Below are 17,186 nucleotides of genomic sequence, written 5' to 3' on the forward strand. Positions count from 1 at the left end.
CATTAATAAAATTAATCGAATACATAAATTATACTTCAAAATACAAATTTTATATATTTTTAGGTAAATTAAATTTATTTTTTTCGAATTGTTATTTAAAATTTAAATTTTTTTTTTTTCAATTTATTGATTTTAAATTAAAAAAAAAATTTTTTAATTTTTTTTTTTGTGAAAAAAAATTCGGTGTAAAAATTTTTTTCCGATTTTGACCCATTGTAGGTCCAACTTACTATGGTCTTATATACGTCGTTACAAAGGTCTTTGAAATATCTATCATTAGATATCCATATTGTCTATATTAATGTCTTAGTAATCCAGATATAGGTCAAAAATCTTGGTTGTCCTGGTTTCTTCCTCATATCTCAGCCATTTGTGAACCAATTTTAATGATTTTAAATAGGAAACTTTGTGGATGCATTCTGAAACATCTAGGTGAAAGTGAGCTTCATCGCTTAGGATGATTTTGCTCCAAAAATTGTTGATATTCAATAATCACACTATATTTGCTTTGCGTGGTGATAAGTATTCAGTATTCAATTGATCTTCGTAATATGCAGATTTTTGGAGAATTTAGGTGCAGACAGCTTCTGGAAATTTTAAATTCTTGTCCACGACTCCGAATTTATGTTCGTAGATCAAAATTAGAACAAAATTGAACCAGTATATTTAATTTATCCAATGTAAATTTTTCAATTGCTCTCTTCATATTTAATCAATATTCCTTCTACATTTTGTACGAAACTGATAAAATTCAAATTGCAGATAAGTAAATTATGAGATGTTATTACTTGTTGGGATTTCAAGCTCTATATCATACATCAATCCACTAGTATACAATGAAGGAATAAGTATTAAATTTAACATCATTGTTAATCAATTGCAGCGATTTTTTACTTATTTATCTTATTTAAAAACAACTTATACGAGCTCAACTTTTTTTGTACAAATACTTGAAACCTTGGACAACATTTTTTAACAAATTTATACGATTTTAACATAATCATACACAAAAATATCTCATATTAACTAATTCGCTCATACAAAGTCACTTCAAATCAATAATGTTTATATATTTATTTAAGATAATTGAAAGTACTTTTGATACCTAGATAAAAGAATATTAACATCTCTGTAAACTAGAATACTTGAAGACTGCATAAACAAACACTTGTCTATATCTGAAAAAACCGATAAGATCTTTTCCTAAAAACACTTCTAACCAGAGAATCCAAACTAGAAAAATTACTCACATTCACAAAAACAAACTAATACCCCCTTGAATGGGAACCTGAAATTGGTCATGCATGAGTAAAGTGTCACCTTTTGCAGGCGTCTTAGAAAATACTGAATGCATTTGAAAAATTATTTTGAGTACGTATTCTGTAACTAAGTTTAGGAAATTGCTGTTTTTAAATTGATTTTATTTTTTTTTCGTTGATGTTGACAAAACAATTGATATTTTGATAACGTTTGCTAAAATAAAAAATCAAGATTTTTTTTAATTAAACTCTTATAAAAGCAGGTAGTCTTTTAAAAAATATTATTAGTTTTATTTTGAACATAGTTTTAAAGCTTCAGGGAGCGCATGTGTTGATTTAATTGAAATTTAGTGAAACAAAACTAGAGAAAATGAAGTTGTTGGGAAAATTTATTTTATTATTTTCCCTAGTGGCTGGCGGTTTCGCTAAGGATTGGTGGGAGAATGGCAATTTCTATCAAATCTATCCGCGTTCATTTCGGGATAGTAATGGTGATGGTATTGGTGATTTGAATGGTAAGGAATTAAAATGAGTGAAAAGTGTTTTTAATAGACATAAAGGAAATAAAACAAAAATGACTCATTATACATAAAAAATAAAAAATTAGTAAAATAAAAATTTGATATTAACCGATTAAAATTATTCGGGTAACCCAAAAAAAATTATTCGAATAAAATACTTATTTATTTTATCACATAGAAAATAAAATACTTACATATGAAGAAAATAATCGAATAATAATTTTGTATGTATTACTGAAAAAAATATTGGATTAAACGATTCAAAGTATTGGGATAACCGAATAAAGTTAATCGAACAATTATATAAAAAATTTTAAGTTTTAAATAAAATATTTCACCAACATAATGAATGGATAACTGATTAAAATTTATCGGGTAACCGAATTAAATTATTCCTAAGAAATACCCAACAATTTTGTATTACACAAAATCGGATAATTTATTAAAATGTTTCATTAATAAAATTAATCGATTAAAATTATTCTGAAAACCGAATAAGATACTCGAATGAAATAACTTATGTATTTCATCATAAGAACTGTAAATAATTTTTCATCGAAAAAAATTATTCGAATAACCGAATAAAATTATTCGCAAATACATTTAATTAAATTTAATTACATAAAATACTTTAACTCCAAAATTAATCGATTAAAAATATTCTGGAAATCGAATGAAATAATTTATGTATTAATCGATTAAAAATTATTGGGATAGACGAATTAAGTTCGAATGAAATGATAAAAAAATTGTATATTACAAAACATCACGAACATGTTTTAATAATATGAATCGATAACCGGGTAAATCGGGTAGTTTATTAAAATTTGTTCAAATAAAATATTTCATTAATAAAATGAATCGAATAATACATTAAAACTATTCTGGAAACCGAATAAAATATTCAAATGAAATAATTTATGTATTTCATCATAAAAACTAAACTCGAATAACCGATTAAAATTAATCGGCTAGCCGAATAAAATTATTCGAATAAAATGCTGAAAATTTTATATTACAAAAACATTTGATTAAATTTATTTAATTAAAATATTTAAACTCCAAAGTTAATCGATTAAAATTATTCTGGAAACCGAATGAAATAATTTATGTATTAAACGATTAAAATTATTGGGATATAATGATAAAAAATTGTATATTACAAAACGTCTCCTAATAGATTAAAATGTTTAAATAAAATATTTTAACAACTAAATTAATCGATAACCGATTATAGTTAATAGGGTAACCTAATACAATTATTCGGAGGAAATATCGAACAATTTTTTGATACAATAAATAGGGTAGTTTATTAAATTTTCTAAAATAAAATATTTCATTAATAAAATTAATCGAATACATAATCGATTAAAATTATTCTGGAAATCGAATAAAATATTCGAATGATATATTTCATCATAAAAACTAGAAACAATTTTTCATCGAAAAAAATTATTCGAATAATCGGTCAATCGAATAAAATGCTGTACATTTTATATTACAAAAACATTTGATTAAATTTATTTAAGTAAAATATTTCAACTCCAAAGTAAATTGAATAACCGATTCAAATTAATCGGATAAGCGAATATTGTTCAAATAAAATATTTCATAAAAAGAATTATTCGAATAATTGATTAAAATTGTTTTGGTTACCGAATGAAATAATTACACATAAGCAATAAGTAAAAAAATTAATACATACAAAATTTTTGTTGAATAACCGAATAAAATTAATCGGGTATCTTATAATATATGTATATTACTTATTACACTTAATTGCTTAAAATTTCAAATAAATGTTTGAATAAAAAAAATTTATCGAATAAGCGACTAAAATTAATCGGGTAACCAAATAAAATTATTCTAACGAAGTACTGAAATATTCTATTCTATAATAGATTAATATTTGTCCAAAAAAATTTTTAGCAAATAATCGGATAATCTGTTAAAATTATTCGGGTAATAATCGAATAAAATATTCGAATGAAAAACTATGTATTTCTTCACAAATACAATAAGTAAAAATTTCTTTTCCTTCAAAAAAATTAATCGATTAACATATTAAAATATTTCGGGTAACCGAATAAAATTATTCGATTGAAATTCTGAAAAATTTTATATTATAAAATAAACGCGTAATTGATTTAAAAAAATTATTGCATCAAAATAATCGAATAACTGATTAAACTTAGTTGGTAATCGAATAATATTTTTGGAATGAAAAACAGATAAAATTGTATTACCAAAAATTAGGATTAGAATGTAACAAAATCCAATGTATAATCCAACAAAATTATTCGAGTAATCTGTTAAACAATTCAAAAATAATCGAACAATAAGACAAAATAATCGAATAATCTAAAAAAAGTATTCGGGTAATCGCAACAGAAAAAAACAACTTTATTTATAATTAATCGAGAAAATATTAAGATATTATATACAAACAAAATACATCATTCCATATATTTCTGCAGGTGTTACCGAAAAACTGCAATACTTGAAGGACATCGGTTTCACGGCCGCCTGGCTATCGCCCATTATGAAATCCCCCATGGCCGATTTCGGTTATGACATCTCCGATTTCTATCAAATTCATCCCGAATACGGTACCATGGAAGATTTCGAGAACATGATCAAAAAAGCCAAAGAAGTTGGCATTAAGATTATTTTGGATTTTGTGCCCAATCACTCCAGTGACGAAAACGAATGGTTCAAGAAGTCCGTCAACAATGATCCCGAATATCGTGATTTCTATGTGTGGCACAATGGCCGCATCAATGAGACCACCGGCGAACGTGAGCCACCCAGCAATTGGTTGAGTGCTTTCCGGTACAGTGCCTGGGAATGGAACGATCAGAGACAGCAATACTATTTGCATCAATTTGCCATCAAACAGCCCGATTTGAATTATCGCAATCCCAAGTTGGTGGAAGAAATGAAAAATGTTATGCGTTTCTGGTTGGGCAAAGGTATTGCCGGTTTCCGTATTGATGCTGTGCCATTTTTATTTGAAAAGGAATTGGATAAGAACAATATGTACCCCGATGAGCCAGTTATTGCTGATGTGTCCTCATGTCCTGATCCAGATGACTACTGTCATTTGCAGCATATTTATACTAATGATCAGCCCGAAACTTTCGACATGGCCTATCAGTGGCGTGCTGTAGCCGATGAGTTCAAAAAGGAACATGGTGGTGATACTAGAATTTTATTGACTGAAGCTTATACCAGTTTTGAGAATATTATACGTTTCTATGGTGATGGCACACGCAATGGTTCTCATGTGCCGTTTAACTTTGATTTCCTTTCCAATGTATTCAATGATACTTCGGCTGAGGTAATGGTTAGTCACATAACGAAGTTTATGAATGCTATACCCAAGGATGTCTATGCCAATTGGGTGTTGGGTAATCATGACAACAAACGTTTGGCCTCACGTTTGGGCATTAATCGCGCTGATTTGTTCAATATCTTGTTGCAAACTTTGCCCGGCAATGCTGTTACCTATAATGTAAGTATAAGTGATCATATAAGGGTAGAAGATATTTACACTGTGAATATTTTAAACAGGGTGAAGAACTGGCTATGCATGATGTTTTCATTTCTTGGGAAGACTCTGTAGATCCTCAAGCTTGTAACGCCAATCCCCAGACCTATTATGGTTACTCTCGTGATCCCGCTAGAACTCCCTATCAATGGGATGCTTCCAATTTGGCAGGTAAGTTAAAAATCTAGCTATCTAGATTTAATTTTTACAGAAAATATTGATATGAAATTATTTGTTTAAGGTTTCACCACCGGCGATCATACCTGGCTGCCGGTAGCCGACGACTATCAAGTCAACAATGCCTTGGCCCAATTGAGATCTCCCCAATCTCATTTGCAAATCTTTAAGAAATTAATTAAATTGCGCAAAGAACCCTCCCTGCAAGATGGTGATCTTAATATTCAGGCCATAGCCGATAATGTTATTATCTATTCCCGCCAAAAAGCCGGCAGTGATTTGTATGTTATCGTATTAAATTTAAGTCAAAAGGATCAAACCATCAATATCAATAGTTATTATAACATGGGCTCTCAAGCTGAAATTATTACCACTTCTGTGCAATCGAAACATAGTGATGGGTAAGTTGAAAATAGTCTTGAATTAAAAACTTTTGAATTTCAAATTTTCTTTCCCTTTTCAGACAAACTGTGGATCCCTCACAATTCTTGATTGAAGGCGAAGTAGGCGCTGTTTTAGTAAAAGTTTAAAATTCTAACCATCAAACTATTATAATTACTATTCTCCAAAAGAAAACGATGCTAAAAGTTTATTTTAAATAAAAATCTTTAATTAATTTCTTTCCTTTAATCTTAAATGTACACCATTTTCTGATTTCAAGGTCAATACTGCCGACAGTATGGGTTCGTATTTATGCTGGGGCTTGTTATATTTATGAGGTCCAAAGTAGGTGCTTACATAGCCATCTTTAGATTCCAATTCATCGAGGGCGGGTAAAATTTCAAAATTACGCACAATTTTCGATACCACTGTTTTAATTTCCAATTGAGCAAATTTCTGTCCAATACAATTACGTGGGCCAGCACTGAAGGGTACATATTCAAAAGGATTTTGGTTTTCCGTTCTATTCGACAAATCAAAGCGCTCCGGCTTAAAGCGATAAGGATCGGGAAAGGTTTTATCATTGTAGCCCAAAGCCATGAGGAATATATTCAAAGAAGTATTTTTGGGTATTAATTTGCCATCTAAAAGGGAAATGAAATAAATATTTTAGATAATAGCTTTCAGTCTATCTCAAGAAATATATATATTTTACTTATAATATAGTCCTTTTCAGCCGATCTGCTTATCATGGGCACACTGGGATACAAACGTTGTGCTTCTTTTAAAACCAAATCCAAATATTTCATTTCCGATAATTCCTGGAATGTAGCATCTCTTTTCATATTGCCTCCCATTACTCTTTGCTGCTCTTCATAGACCTGCTGCTGTATACCCAAATGACGCGACAGCACATATGTGGCAAATGTTATGCCAGAGGTAGTGGTATCGTGACCCTCAAATATAAATGTTGATACTTCTTCATAGAGTTCTTGGGTATTTAAGGGTCGTCCATCTATGGTGGATGAGAGGAGGGTATCCAAAAATGCCATTTTGCGTTTTCTAAATTCATCTTCCACAGTTTCCATTTTTTGCGCCTCCTCTTGTTTGCGAGTTTCAATGCGTTTTTCGATGACCTGGAAATTGAAAAAAAAAATTAACTCTACTAAAAACAGCTTATTAATATAATTATGAAGACTTTTATATAAACGAACAATTACTAGTTACATAATTGGTTCCTGCGGGATAGAAACCAGTTGTTGTCTGATTTTTGAGATTTTGTTGATCAAAATTGTCCACATTTAGAACAGTTAAGATTTAGAAAACGATTTTCCGGCAAGAAGTTGCAAAGAGACTGAAGCGTTACTCTCTCAAACCAGACCCTAGCAAACACTATACAGTGGCGGAATTTCTGGAAATAAATCTTGAATTTCTGACTATAGACGATTTGTAGTTGAGTTTAAGTTTCAAATTTTAACTTTAAAGATCAAGAGGGCGGAGTCTCAAAATCCCAAAGTGAGGTATTCGAGATTGAAAACGATGTAAAATGTCTGTACTTGTACCAAGAATATGTTAAGCCTCGACCTTGGTACCCAAAATACAGCCAATTATCTTAAAAATCCCATTTTGTTTTTAAACAAAAATACAAGGGTGGGTCAATAAGACCGAGGCTTTTGTAATTTCTCGGCTCTTAGCTGAAAGAAAAACACCGCTTCTGTCAACAGGCAGCTGTTACTTGAACAAGCTACTCATTTGAACAAGCTGAGTCATTTAGTATGTTTTTGACAGCCATTGTGACTTGAGGAGAAATTGGAAAAAAGTAAATTTCGTCTGGTCTAGGGTTCACAAATTCACAAATTCACAAATAGGGAATTCACAAATTTCCCGGGAATTTTACCAATTTTTCACTACCCGATTCCCGGGATTTTTATTCGGGATTCCCGGGAATTAAAAACTGACGAAACTACAAAGAAAACATGTTAGAACTCTATTTTTTTTCTTTAAAAAGTGAAAAGCTTATTATTATTTATTATTTGGGGTTTTTGGAATGAAAATTTAAAAAAGAATATGGAAAACTGCTCGATCTAGAAATAAATTTGAATAATCTTCAATGCCAAGATGGACAGGTGCGAATTATTCCAGAAAATACTAGTACAACAAAGGACCCTATTTTTGATGGCGGCACACCATTTGGTAATTTCAAGTATAGAATTGAAATTGCCTTGAAAGGAAACACAGCAATAGTCCTTAGTAACAATGACAGCATTATAATGAGTGTGTTTTGCAAATGTTGTATTATAAAAATTCACATTTGAATCCAATAATTTGGAAATTTTCTAGATCAACATACATTTTATCTCTTAACTATTCAGTTAAATGTATTGAATTCATTCCTTTTACTAAAAGGCTTAAGATCTTTTTTCAATTCATTTTGAAAATGATTAAAAGCTAAATAAAACTGAATGAAGAAAGAGACATTTTAACTCAATTTGTAGTAGATTTGAATCAACAAAAATTTAAGCAGTTTGAATAAATTCTGTTATTAATTAACTTCAAAACTAATTAAATTTAAATGAAGCTTTTGAAAGAAGCTAAAGAATTAGATATTGGGAATGGATTTATAAAATGAATGACTGACATTTTTTAATTACGGATTAAGATTTTAGTGAATTAAGATCAAATTGAATTAATTAATACGAATCTCTATATATAAGTTTTTATATGAAATTTTGCTATAATATTCATAGTATACAGTATTATTATATATTTCGGGAATAGCCGGGTACCCGGGAATGTAGAGAAAAATTTTACCGATTCCCGGGAATCAAAAAAGGTCGGGAAATTAAAAATCCTAGTCTGGTCATTAAGCATTATTTTTTCACTCAAATAAAGGCTAAGCATGATAAATACTATTGGAAGTCTGCACCATTAATTTCAATAATAAAAAAAGTGGTATACTGAATTTCGTTGTAGTCGAACTTTCAGGACGACCAGAGGTCTCTACATCAAACAATTGAAAAAATCATGATATCCTGTTGACCGATCGGATATTGAAAGTGCGAGAGATTGTGGAAGCCATAGGTATCTCGCATGGCTCAGTGGTTTCAATTTGGAATTATCACTTGGGTATAAAAAAGCTTTCTGCAAAATGTCTTCATAGAAAAAATCCATGAATTGGACAACGAAATGCTCCCTCTTGCGCCCTATTCTCCGGATTTAGCACCGAGTGATTATTTCTTGTTTCCAAGCCTGAAGAAATGACTCGGCGGAAAGAAATTTGATGAACTCATCTCACAAAAAATACCTATTTTGTTAATCTCGACAAAATAGGTAGGCGTACAAATTGGAGAAACGTTTGACAAAGTGCAAAGAGCTCAAAGGAGACTATGTTGAAAAATAAAATAATTTTTTATCCAAAAACCTGTGTTTCATTCAAATAGGCATGGAAAATTTTCACTAAAAATATTCATAAAAAATAGTTGTGTTGATTTCTAAAAATAAGCTAAAACTTTTTAGACCTTTTACATATTTATTTCCATTTGTTTAATTCCCCCACTGTGCGCTGATCTTCATACAAAATGACATATACTAACTATTTTCACTTGAATGCCTTAAAGTATGCTACTTTTTTATACATAGATGTGTGCATTAAATGAATTTAAATAGATCAAGTGTTGGAAAATTCAGTACTTTTGTACATTACAGTACTTTTTGAAAACGAAAATTTCAGTACTGCCGAAATTTATTAAATAATTTATCAGATTAATTTATAATATAACAAGAGAGGGAGCTATATTCGGCTATGCCGAATCTTATATACCCTTCGCCAATTTTTACTACAAAATAACAATTATAAAAATTTTTAAGTAAATTTTTTTTTATTTAAAAAAAATTAAATTAATTTTTAAAATTTTTTTTCAAAATTTTCTTTTACTTTTTCCAAAAAAATGTTATCTTTTTAATTTATTAGTAAACAAAATTTAAGAAATAAAAAAAAATTTGGGTTAAAATTTCCCGATTTTGACCCATTGTAGGTCCGACTTATTATCGCTTTATATACGTCGTTGCAAAGGTCTTTGAAATATCTATAATTAGATATCCATTTTATCTATATTAATGACTTAGAAATCAGTTTAATTTAATTGAAGATTTTTTTTTTGTAAATTTTTCCCAATTTTTATACCCTTCACCATCGTGAGAAGGGTAGATATAAGTTTGTCATTCCGTCTGTAATTTCTACATTTTTCATTTCCGACCCTATAAAGTATATATATTCTGGATCCTTATAGATAGCGGATTCGATTAAGACATGTCCGTCTGTCTGTCTATCTGTCTGTTGAAATCAATTTTCTGAAGACCCCAGATATCTTCGGGATCCAAATCTTCAATAATTCTGTCAGACATGCTTTCGAGAAGTTTCCTATTTAAAATCAGCAAAATCGGTCCACAAATGGATGAGATATGAGGAAAAAACCAAGACAACCTCGACTTTTGACCTATATCTGGATTACTAAGACATTAATATAGACAATACGGATATCTAATGATAGATATTTCAAAGACATTTGCAACGACGTATATAAGACCATAGTAAGTTGGAGCTACAATGGGTCAAAATCGGAAAAAAAATTTTAACCCGAATTTTTTTTTAACAAAAAAAAATAAAAAACAAAAAAAAATTTTAAAATTGAAAAAAAAAAAATTTAAATTTAAATTTAAAATAACAATCGAAAATTTTTTTTTTACAAAAAATGAAAAAAACAACTGGAAAAAAAATTAAATTTTGTTTACCTAAAAATATTTAAAATTTTTAAGTATAATTTGGTGAAGATTCGGCACAGTCGAATATAGCACTCTTACTTTTTTTTAAATTTTTTTCAAAATTTTCTTTTTAAAACAATTGTTATCTTTTTAATTTATTAGTAAACTAAATTTTAGGATTTTTTTTTAAAAAAAATTTTGGTTAAAAAATATTTTTCCCGATTTTAGCCCATTGTAGGTTACTATCGCGGTATATACATCGTTGCAAAGGTCTTTGATATATCTATAATTAAATATCCATTTTATATATATTAATGACTTAGAAATCTATTTAATTGAATGTTTTTTTCTACATTTTTTTCAAAATTTTTTATTTTTACTTTTTTTCAAAATGTTCTTTTACTTTTTAAAAAAAAATGTTATCTTTTTAATTTTATAGTAAACAGAATTTAAGAAAAAAAAATTTTAAAAAAAAAAATTGTTAAAAAATATTTTTCCCGATTTTGACTCATTGTAGGTCCGACTTACTATAGTGGTATATACGACGGTACAAAGGTCTTTGAAATATCTATAATTATATATCCATTTTGTCTATATTAATGACTTATAAGTTATTCGGTTTCATAGTTCGGATGTCAATGTGTTTTCTATAAACAGACTCAAGGACAAATAGATGAACATAGGTTAACCGGTTTAGAATTTAAATGAAAATAAAATGAATAAATGTAAATCTTACCTCATATGTAAAATCTTGTAAAATTTTCAAAGTCTTTCGAAAGTTTTGGTAATCTGGAAAGAATTTGTAGATGGCATGACTACGCTTCAAAGGATGAAAGGCACGCATGTTGATATTATAGCACATACTTAAATAAAAGAAAAAGAAAAGAGTTTGAAATACTTCTAGAAAACAAAATAACTCATAATCCTACTCTTTAAAAGCATTAACAATTTCCGCATCATGATTATCCATGGCATTAATGTGCACACCCATGGCGGTATCTGAAAAGTAAAATTATAACAAATTACATAGTATAAATAAATTAATTTGCCCAATTCACAAACGGTGTCGTAGCGTTGTATCGTTGTATGTCGTAATTATTTTATTAATGTTTTGTTTTTGTTTGAAAAATATTTATGATATACAACTTACAACGCTACGACACCGATTGTGAATTGGGCAATTGTATTTCATGTTATGTTATTTAAACTCACCACAAACCACATCCAATGTCAAATAATGTGTCTGATCCTGGAAATCAATTATAGATTCACCCTTGGCCACATTTTTCAATTTCTCCACAAATGTATTGCAATTGACATTCATGACTTCATGGAAGTCTTGCAAAATCTTGAAATGAAACGAGGGCGTTATCATTTTACGATGTTTAAACCATTTGGCACCGAAACTGGTCAAGAGACCTTCACCCAGCCAGGGATGTAACATGTCATAGATGTCGGATTTTTGTATTAAAGTGTTGCTGGTTAAAATAAACTTTTATTTTTTTTTATTTGATTAGAATTTTTTCTTTTGTAAATATGTAAATTTAATACTGATTACCTCTATATCCTTAATATTGGCCACCACAATATTTAGATAGTATCCAATCCAAACTGTAACATTATCTTGTTTGAATTCATACCACCAATTAAAGAAATCATTTAATATGGCTGTAAATTGATAAGAAAATTAGTCAATTAATGAATTTATAGATAGAATTAAACATAACAAATGGTTGGATTTAAAAATTGTTAAGTCATTGTGTTTGCATGGGAAAATTAGAAACTAATACTTTTTATTAATTCAGGGGTTGTTGACATAAATAAACACTTTTATTTAAAATAGTTTAAACCCAAAATAACACTCATTAATAGTAGATATTATAGTAGCTGCAGTTATAAGTCTTATCAAATTTTGTATTTTTTAATTATTCTTTATACACTTGTTATCTTTTTTCAATTATTGAGAAACTTTACACGTTTGTTTATTTTAAATTTTATAGATTTTTTTTTTAAAAAAAGTAGCTATTTGAAATAAATGTATTTCAATGTTATGAAGCATGTTTAGAATTTCAATACTAAATAAGGAATTAACAATAAATATACAAACGAAAATGCAGGCATGCATCCATTTTACCCAGCAAAATTTGTCAGGCAATACGGTTCTAATTAAAACTATTCTCAGTAAAATTTGATCAGTCAAGCTTTTACTTTACATACAATCCGTTGTTGACAATACAATGGAAACTTTTCCAAACATTAAATTAATAGCTCATTTGCTGCAACAACGTCATAATTCAAAAAACCAAGTTCCTTTCTTGGTGGCTCATTTCACATGAAATCCCTCATATATAATTTATAAAAGGTCTTGTTTTTGAAAACTGAAATTACGGTATAGAGTTTTCAAAAAAGTACTGTTATCTATAACATCGAAATTTAAATTTTATGCTGGGTTATCGCTCGTTCATGCTTAAAAAAAGTCATATAGTGACTCGGCACAAAAAAAAATTATTATGAAAACAAGATTAAAAAGCACGCAAACATATTTGCAATTAAATTGTCATTAATTGTTTTAATATATGTATATTAACAACTAAGTATTGAAATGAAAAAGAAACGGGATTTACAATAGATGGCGTAGCTTTAGAACGCTCATTTTGAAGGGTTCATATCTGTCATTTATTGTCACTTAGTTATTGAACATTATAGTGCAAACAACATTTTTTTGGATCAAAAATGTCGACATTTGTACCAACAAAGCGTCATATGCGGGAAGTTTTGCTTCACCACAAGCTCAATGGAGCTACCAGATATGAAACTGTAATATTCCACCTTTACAACGCTCGGCCACATTTTGCAATACCTGTTAAAAAATACTTAGAATGAAGTGGTTGGGAGATTTTTCCTCACCCGATTTATAGTCCAGACCGTTAAGAATGTCAGTTATTAATCTATTTAATGAATATTTTAAATAGATAAATAAATTATAATTTTTTTCTTTAATTTCTTTCTTTTAATTAAGGGATTTTAACTTTATCAAAATATGACAAACCGCTAGTATATTCGCGATAGTAATCATTACAAAGACTTTGCAGTGAATGTAGTCAGGGAGTCTTGCCAATTGTTTTAAACGTGCTAGTTCCGTGAGTAGTGCCGGACGGTGACTTATCACAGAGAGCCTAAGAAGTGTAAATGTATTCCGTATTAAGGTAACAGGTCTCTTTCATATAAAGTGTCTCGTTCCCTATCACTTTATTACTAGTCACGTGACAAATTTTGTATTAATCCCGTTTCTTTTAGGGATTTGTTATATGGGGAATTTCATGTCATGAAATTAATTTTTCAACAAGATCGGTGGAGATCTCCCTTGATAGCTATTTCTTCAATCTTTCGAAAAAAAGAAATAAAAAAAATTTTAAATGTTTTTCCGACCTTTTTTCTCAAAAGAAAGCTTAGATATTTTCCTTGAAGACCTATTTGTTCGCTTGCTTTTATAACATAGTTTTATAACATAGAACATAAAATTTTTTAATTTTTTTGAAAAATGAAAAACTTTGTTGATGTTATTTTTCAATTTCTGCTCAAAATAAAGCTTAGATATTTTCCTTGAAGACCTTTTTAGTCGCTTAGTGCAAGTGGGATATCTATCAAAATAAATATTTTATACCCTTTGTAATTTTCACATTTTTCATTTGCGACCCCATAAAGTATATATATTCTGGATCGTTATAGATAGCGGAATCGATATAACCATGTCCGTCTGTCCGTCTGTGTGTTGAAATCAACATTCCGAAGCCCCCAAATAACTTACATACACGATTCATACATCAATATCTCCGGCTCGGTCGCTATTTAAAATCGAGAAAATCGGTCCACAAATGGCTGAGATATAAGGAAAAAACTAGGACAACCTCGATTTTTGACCTATTTTTGTCCTATATCTGGATTACTAAGTCATTAATATAGACAATATGGATATCTAATGATAGATATTTCAAAGACCTTTGCAACGACGTATATAAGACCAACTTACTAGTTGGACATACAATGGGTCAAAATTGGAAAAAAATATTTTTTAACCCGAATTTATTTTTCATCAAAAATTTTTTTTTTGTCATAAATTCTTTTTCCAAAAAAAATAATTAAAAAAATTTTGAAAAAACTTTTTTTAAAAAAAATGTTTAAAAAAAATTTTAAAACATTAAAAAAAAATTTTGATTTTGTTTAAATAAAAATATTTTCACTAAGATACCAAAAAGCTCTTAAAGGAATGGATCTAAGCTTTCATTTGAGGAAAAAAAATTTTAAAAGGGGGCCCAATACCTAAGCTTTATTTTAAGAAAAAAAGGGGGCGATTTTGAAAAAAAATCAAAAAAATTTTTGATTTCGGAAAAAAAATATTAAAAATTGTTTTATTTTTTTTTTAAATATTTTGTTTAGAAAGATTGACAAAATAGCTATGTAAACTATTTGGGACACATTTTGCTAAGAACAATAGGTAATAAGTTACATGGATGAGAAAAATCACATGTTTGGCCAAAATGTAAAATTTTTACCCCCTCTAACTAACAGAGTTCTCGACCGATTTTTACTGAAAAATTGTGTCTGAATTACTATCCAATAGAACTAACCTTGGTACATCGGAAGACATCGATTTCAATAGTTGATTCACCAACATATTAATAACCAGGGAACATGTTTTTTGTCACAAATTTTTTTTAAACATTTTTATTTTATAGACCTAATTTCATTTTTATACCCTCAAAATTACAAATTTATGTCCACTTTTTTATAAATCCCCCACTACGTGCCGTTAATCAAGGGAACAGTTGTCAGACACTTGTTTGTTATCGCAAGAAATTGAAGTGCTACCTAAACAAAATACATTTAATTGATATTATATATTTATTTCGGATAAGTAGCTAAAAATATGCAATTCATACTGTATTGCAGTGGCTAAAAAACAACAACAAAAATATGTTTACACTGAAAGAAAAAAGATGCTGCGACAGTTGTTGGATTCCAGTTGACACCTTACGGTATCGTTTGATCGATACAGTTTTATTGATCTTTAATTTGAATATTAAATAAGTAATCAGCATTTTGTTTTATAAATGACACACGTCGATCAGATAAAAAAAATTGTCTCTGTCTATCTGTCTAAGTTGATAACAACTGTCTGAGACATCAATCAGTTTCAAAACTATGTTGTTTTGCATTTCAATTATGTTATGTAAATTTCTCTTGAGAATAAATAAATCATTATTGAAAATTGGTTTTATATATTTGCCGGAAAAATAGATTTTGTCACCATCTATTAAATCATGGCCATTTCTTTTGTTATTTGTTATGAAATAAATTTTTTTTAAATTTAAATTCAAATTTACACTTTAAATTAATACTAAATTACACATATTTTAAAATTTGTTTAACTTATCCACTAAAAACAGTAATTTACCACTTGGAGTTTTTCCCATTTGATGAGCATTGCCCACCAAAGGCAATGTCTTGGGACCCGGTGTATGTTTAATCATTTGTTTTAATTTATATGTTCTTAACTCCAAATATATTAGAGGTAATAAACAAGCAATTAATATAATAAATATTAACATTTTTAATGAATGCTTAAGTACACAAAAAATAAAAAAAAATATTCAATTTAATTGCTTAGAAAAAATATTTCCGAAATATGAAGCGCTTACAATTGGACCGTACAATTGTAGCTAAAATGGTCAACTGAAATATTCACATGAAAGTTTGTTTTTTTATTAACAAATAATTTAAAATTTTGTTTAACTCGGATTAAAAACAAAAAACCGTTTTGAGAGATAAGGAACACTTATATTCTAGAGATAAATTGTTTTTGTTTTGTTTCAGTTTTAGCAAAGAAATTAGGCAGAGCTAAATAATATTACAAATCATTTTATTAGTTTAATTTAGTAAAAATCATACTGATCTACGATCTTTTTACCAACATCCTAAAGCTATGCTAAGGGAAATGTGATATTAACACTGCCTTATCTGTTATACTTAAAACGTTATTATCTAGTTGTAATGTTAAATGATAAACAGGTATTTCAATTGAGAGACACAGTGGGACTGATTACAACAAAAAATGGTAAGAAATACATATTCTAAACAACTGCTCTAATTAAAATCTAATTTTCATGTGAGTTTTTTTTAACTTCATATTTTCAATAGCCATATTAAGATCAATCCGTTTGGAAATTATAGATTATTTAGATTTATTTATAAATATCTGAATTTTTTGGTGAAAATACATAAATTATGTTCTAGATTTGTTACCGCTCCACAGAGATAATGTATATGAAGCAATTAGAGATTCAATCGTCTTCTTGAGGTAGGGTCACACATTACAAATATTTGACGAAAAAGACGCAACAACTTAATAAAATATATTTGAATCTTTTATTTATTCCAAAAACTTATTTTACTTTGGATGATTCAAAACCAAATAAATAGTTTTAGTATATTTGATGCTGTTTGATCTTACAAAACAATTGTAAGAGAAAACACGTC

The 17,186-nt window shown here is 28.6% G+C and overlaps 2 protein-coding genes across 2 annotated transcripts; one reads left to right on the top strand and one right to left on the bottom strand.

Moving 5' to 3' along the window:
- Positions 1-1,552: 1,552 nt before the first annotated feature.
- Mal-A1 (Maltase A1) lies at positions 1,553-6,137 on the top strand. The gene is made up of 5 exons (XM_065512414.1): positions 1,553-1,774; positions 4,258-5,294; positions 5,354-5,501; positions 5,572-5,908; positions 5,971-6,137. The coding sequence occupies exons 1-5, from the start codon at positions 1,630-1,632 to the stop codon at positions 6,035-6,037; spliced, it is 1,734 nt and encodes a 577-aa protein (XP_065368486.1). The 5' UTR covers positions 1,553-1,629; the 3' UTR covers positions 6,038-6,137.
- LOC135960984 (cytochrome P450 4e2-like) lies at positions 6,096-16,293 on the bottom strand. Its single transcript, XM_065512415.1, has 7 exons — positions 16,105-16,293; positions 12,208-12,317; positions 11,862-12,141; positions 11,579-11,648; positions 11,386-11,512; positions 6,604-7,024; positions 6,096-6,532 (listed from the first exon to the last, which is right to left on the bottom strand). The coding sequence occupies exons 1-7, from the start codon at positions 16,256-16,258 to the stop codon at positions 6,120-6,122; spliced, it is 1,575 nt and encodes a 524-aa protein (XP_065368487.1). The 5' UTR covers positions 16,259-16,293; the 3' UTR covers positions 6,096-6,119.
- Between the last annotated feature and the right edge of the window lie 893 nt (positions 16,294-17,186).

The sequence above is a fragment of the Calliphora vicina genome, chromosome 5, assembly GCF_958450345.1.
Source record: "Calliphora vicina chromosome 5, idCalVici1.1, whole genome shotgun sequence".
Classification (NCBI taxonomy): domain Eukaryota; kingdom Metazoa; phylum Arthropoda; class Insecta; order Diptera; family Calliphoridae; genus Calliphora; species Calliphora vicina.

Coding starts and splice junctions, on each gene's coding strand:
- LOC135960984 (XM_065512415.1), bottom strand. CDS start 16,258: ATGTTAATATTTATTATATTAATTGCTTGTTTATTACCTCTAATATAT. Junction 12,318..16,104: donor AATGGGAAAAACTCCAAGTG/GTAAATTACTGT, acceptor ATCAATTTACAG/CCATATTAAATGATTTCTTT. Junction 6,533..6,603: donor TGAAAAGGACTATATTATAA/GTAAAATATATA, acceptor TTTCCCTTTTAG/ATGGCAAATTAATACCCAAA.
- Mal-A1 (XM_065512414.1), top strand. CDS start 1,630: ATGAAGTTGTTGGGAAAATTTATTTTATTATTTTCCCTAGTGGCTGGC. Junction 5,295..5,353: donor GCAATGCTGTTACCTATAAT/GTAAGTATAAGT, acceptor TATTTTAAACAG/GGTGAAGAACTGGCTATGCA. Junction 5,502..5,571: donor GGATGCTTCCAATTTGGCAG/GTAAGTTAAAAA, acceptor TATTTGTTTAAG/GTTTCACCACCGGCGATCAT.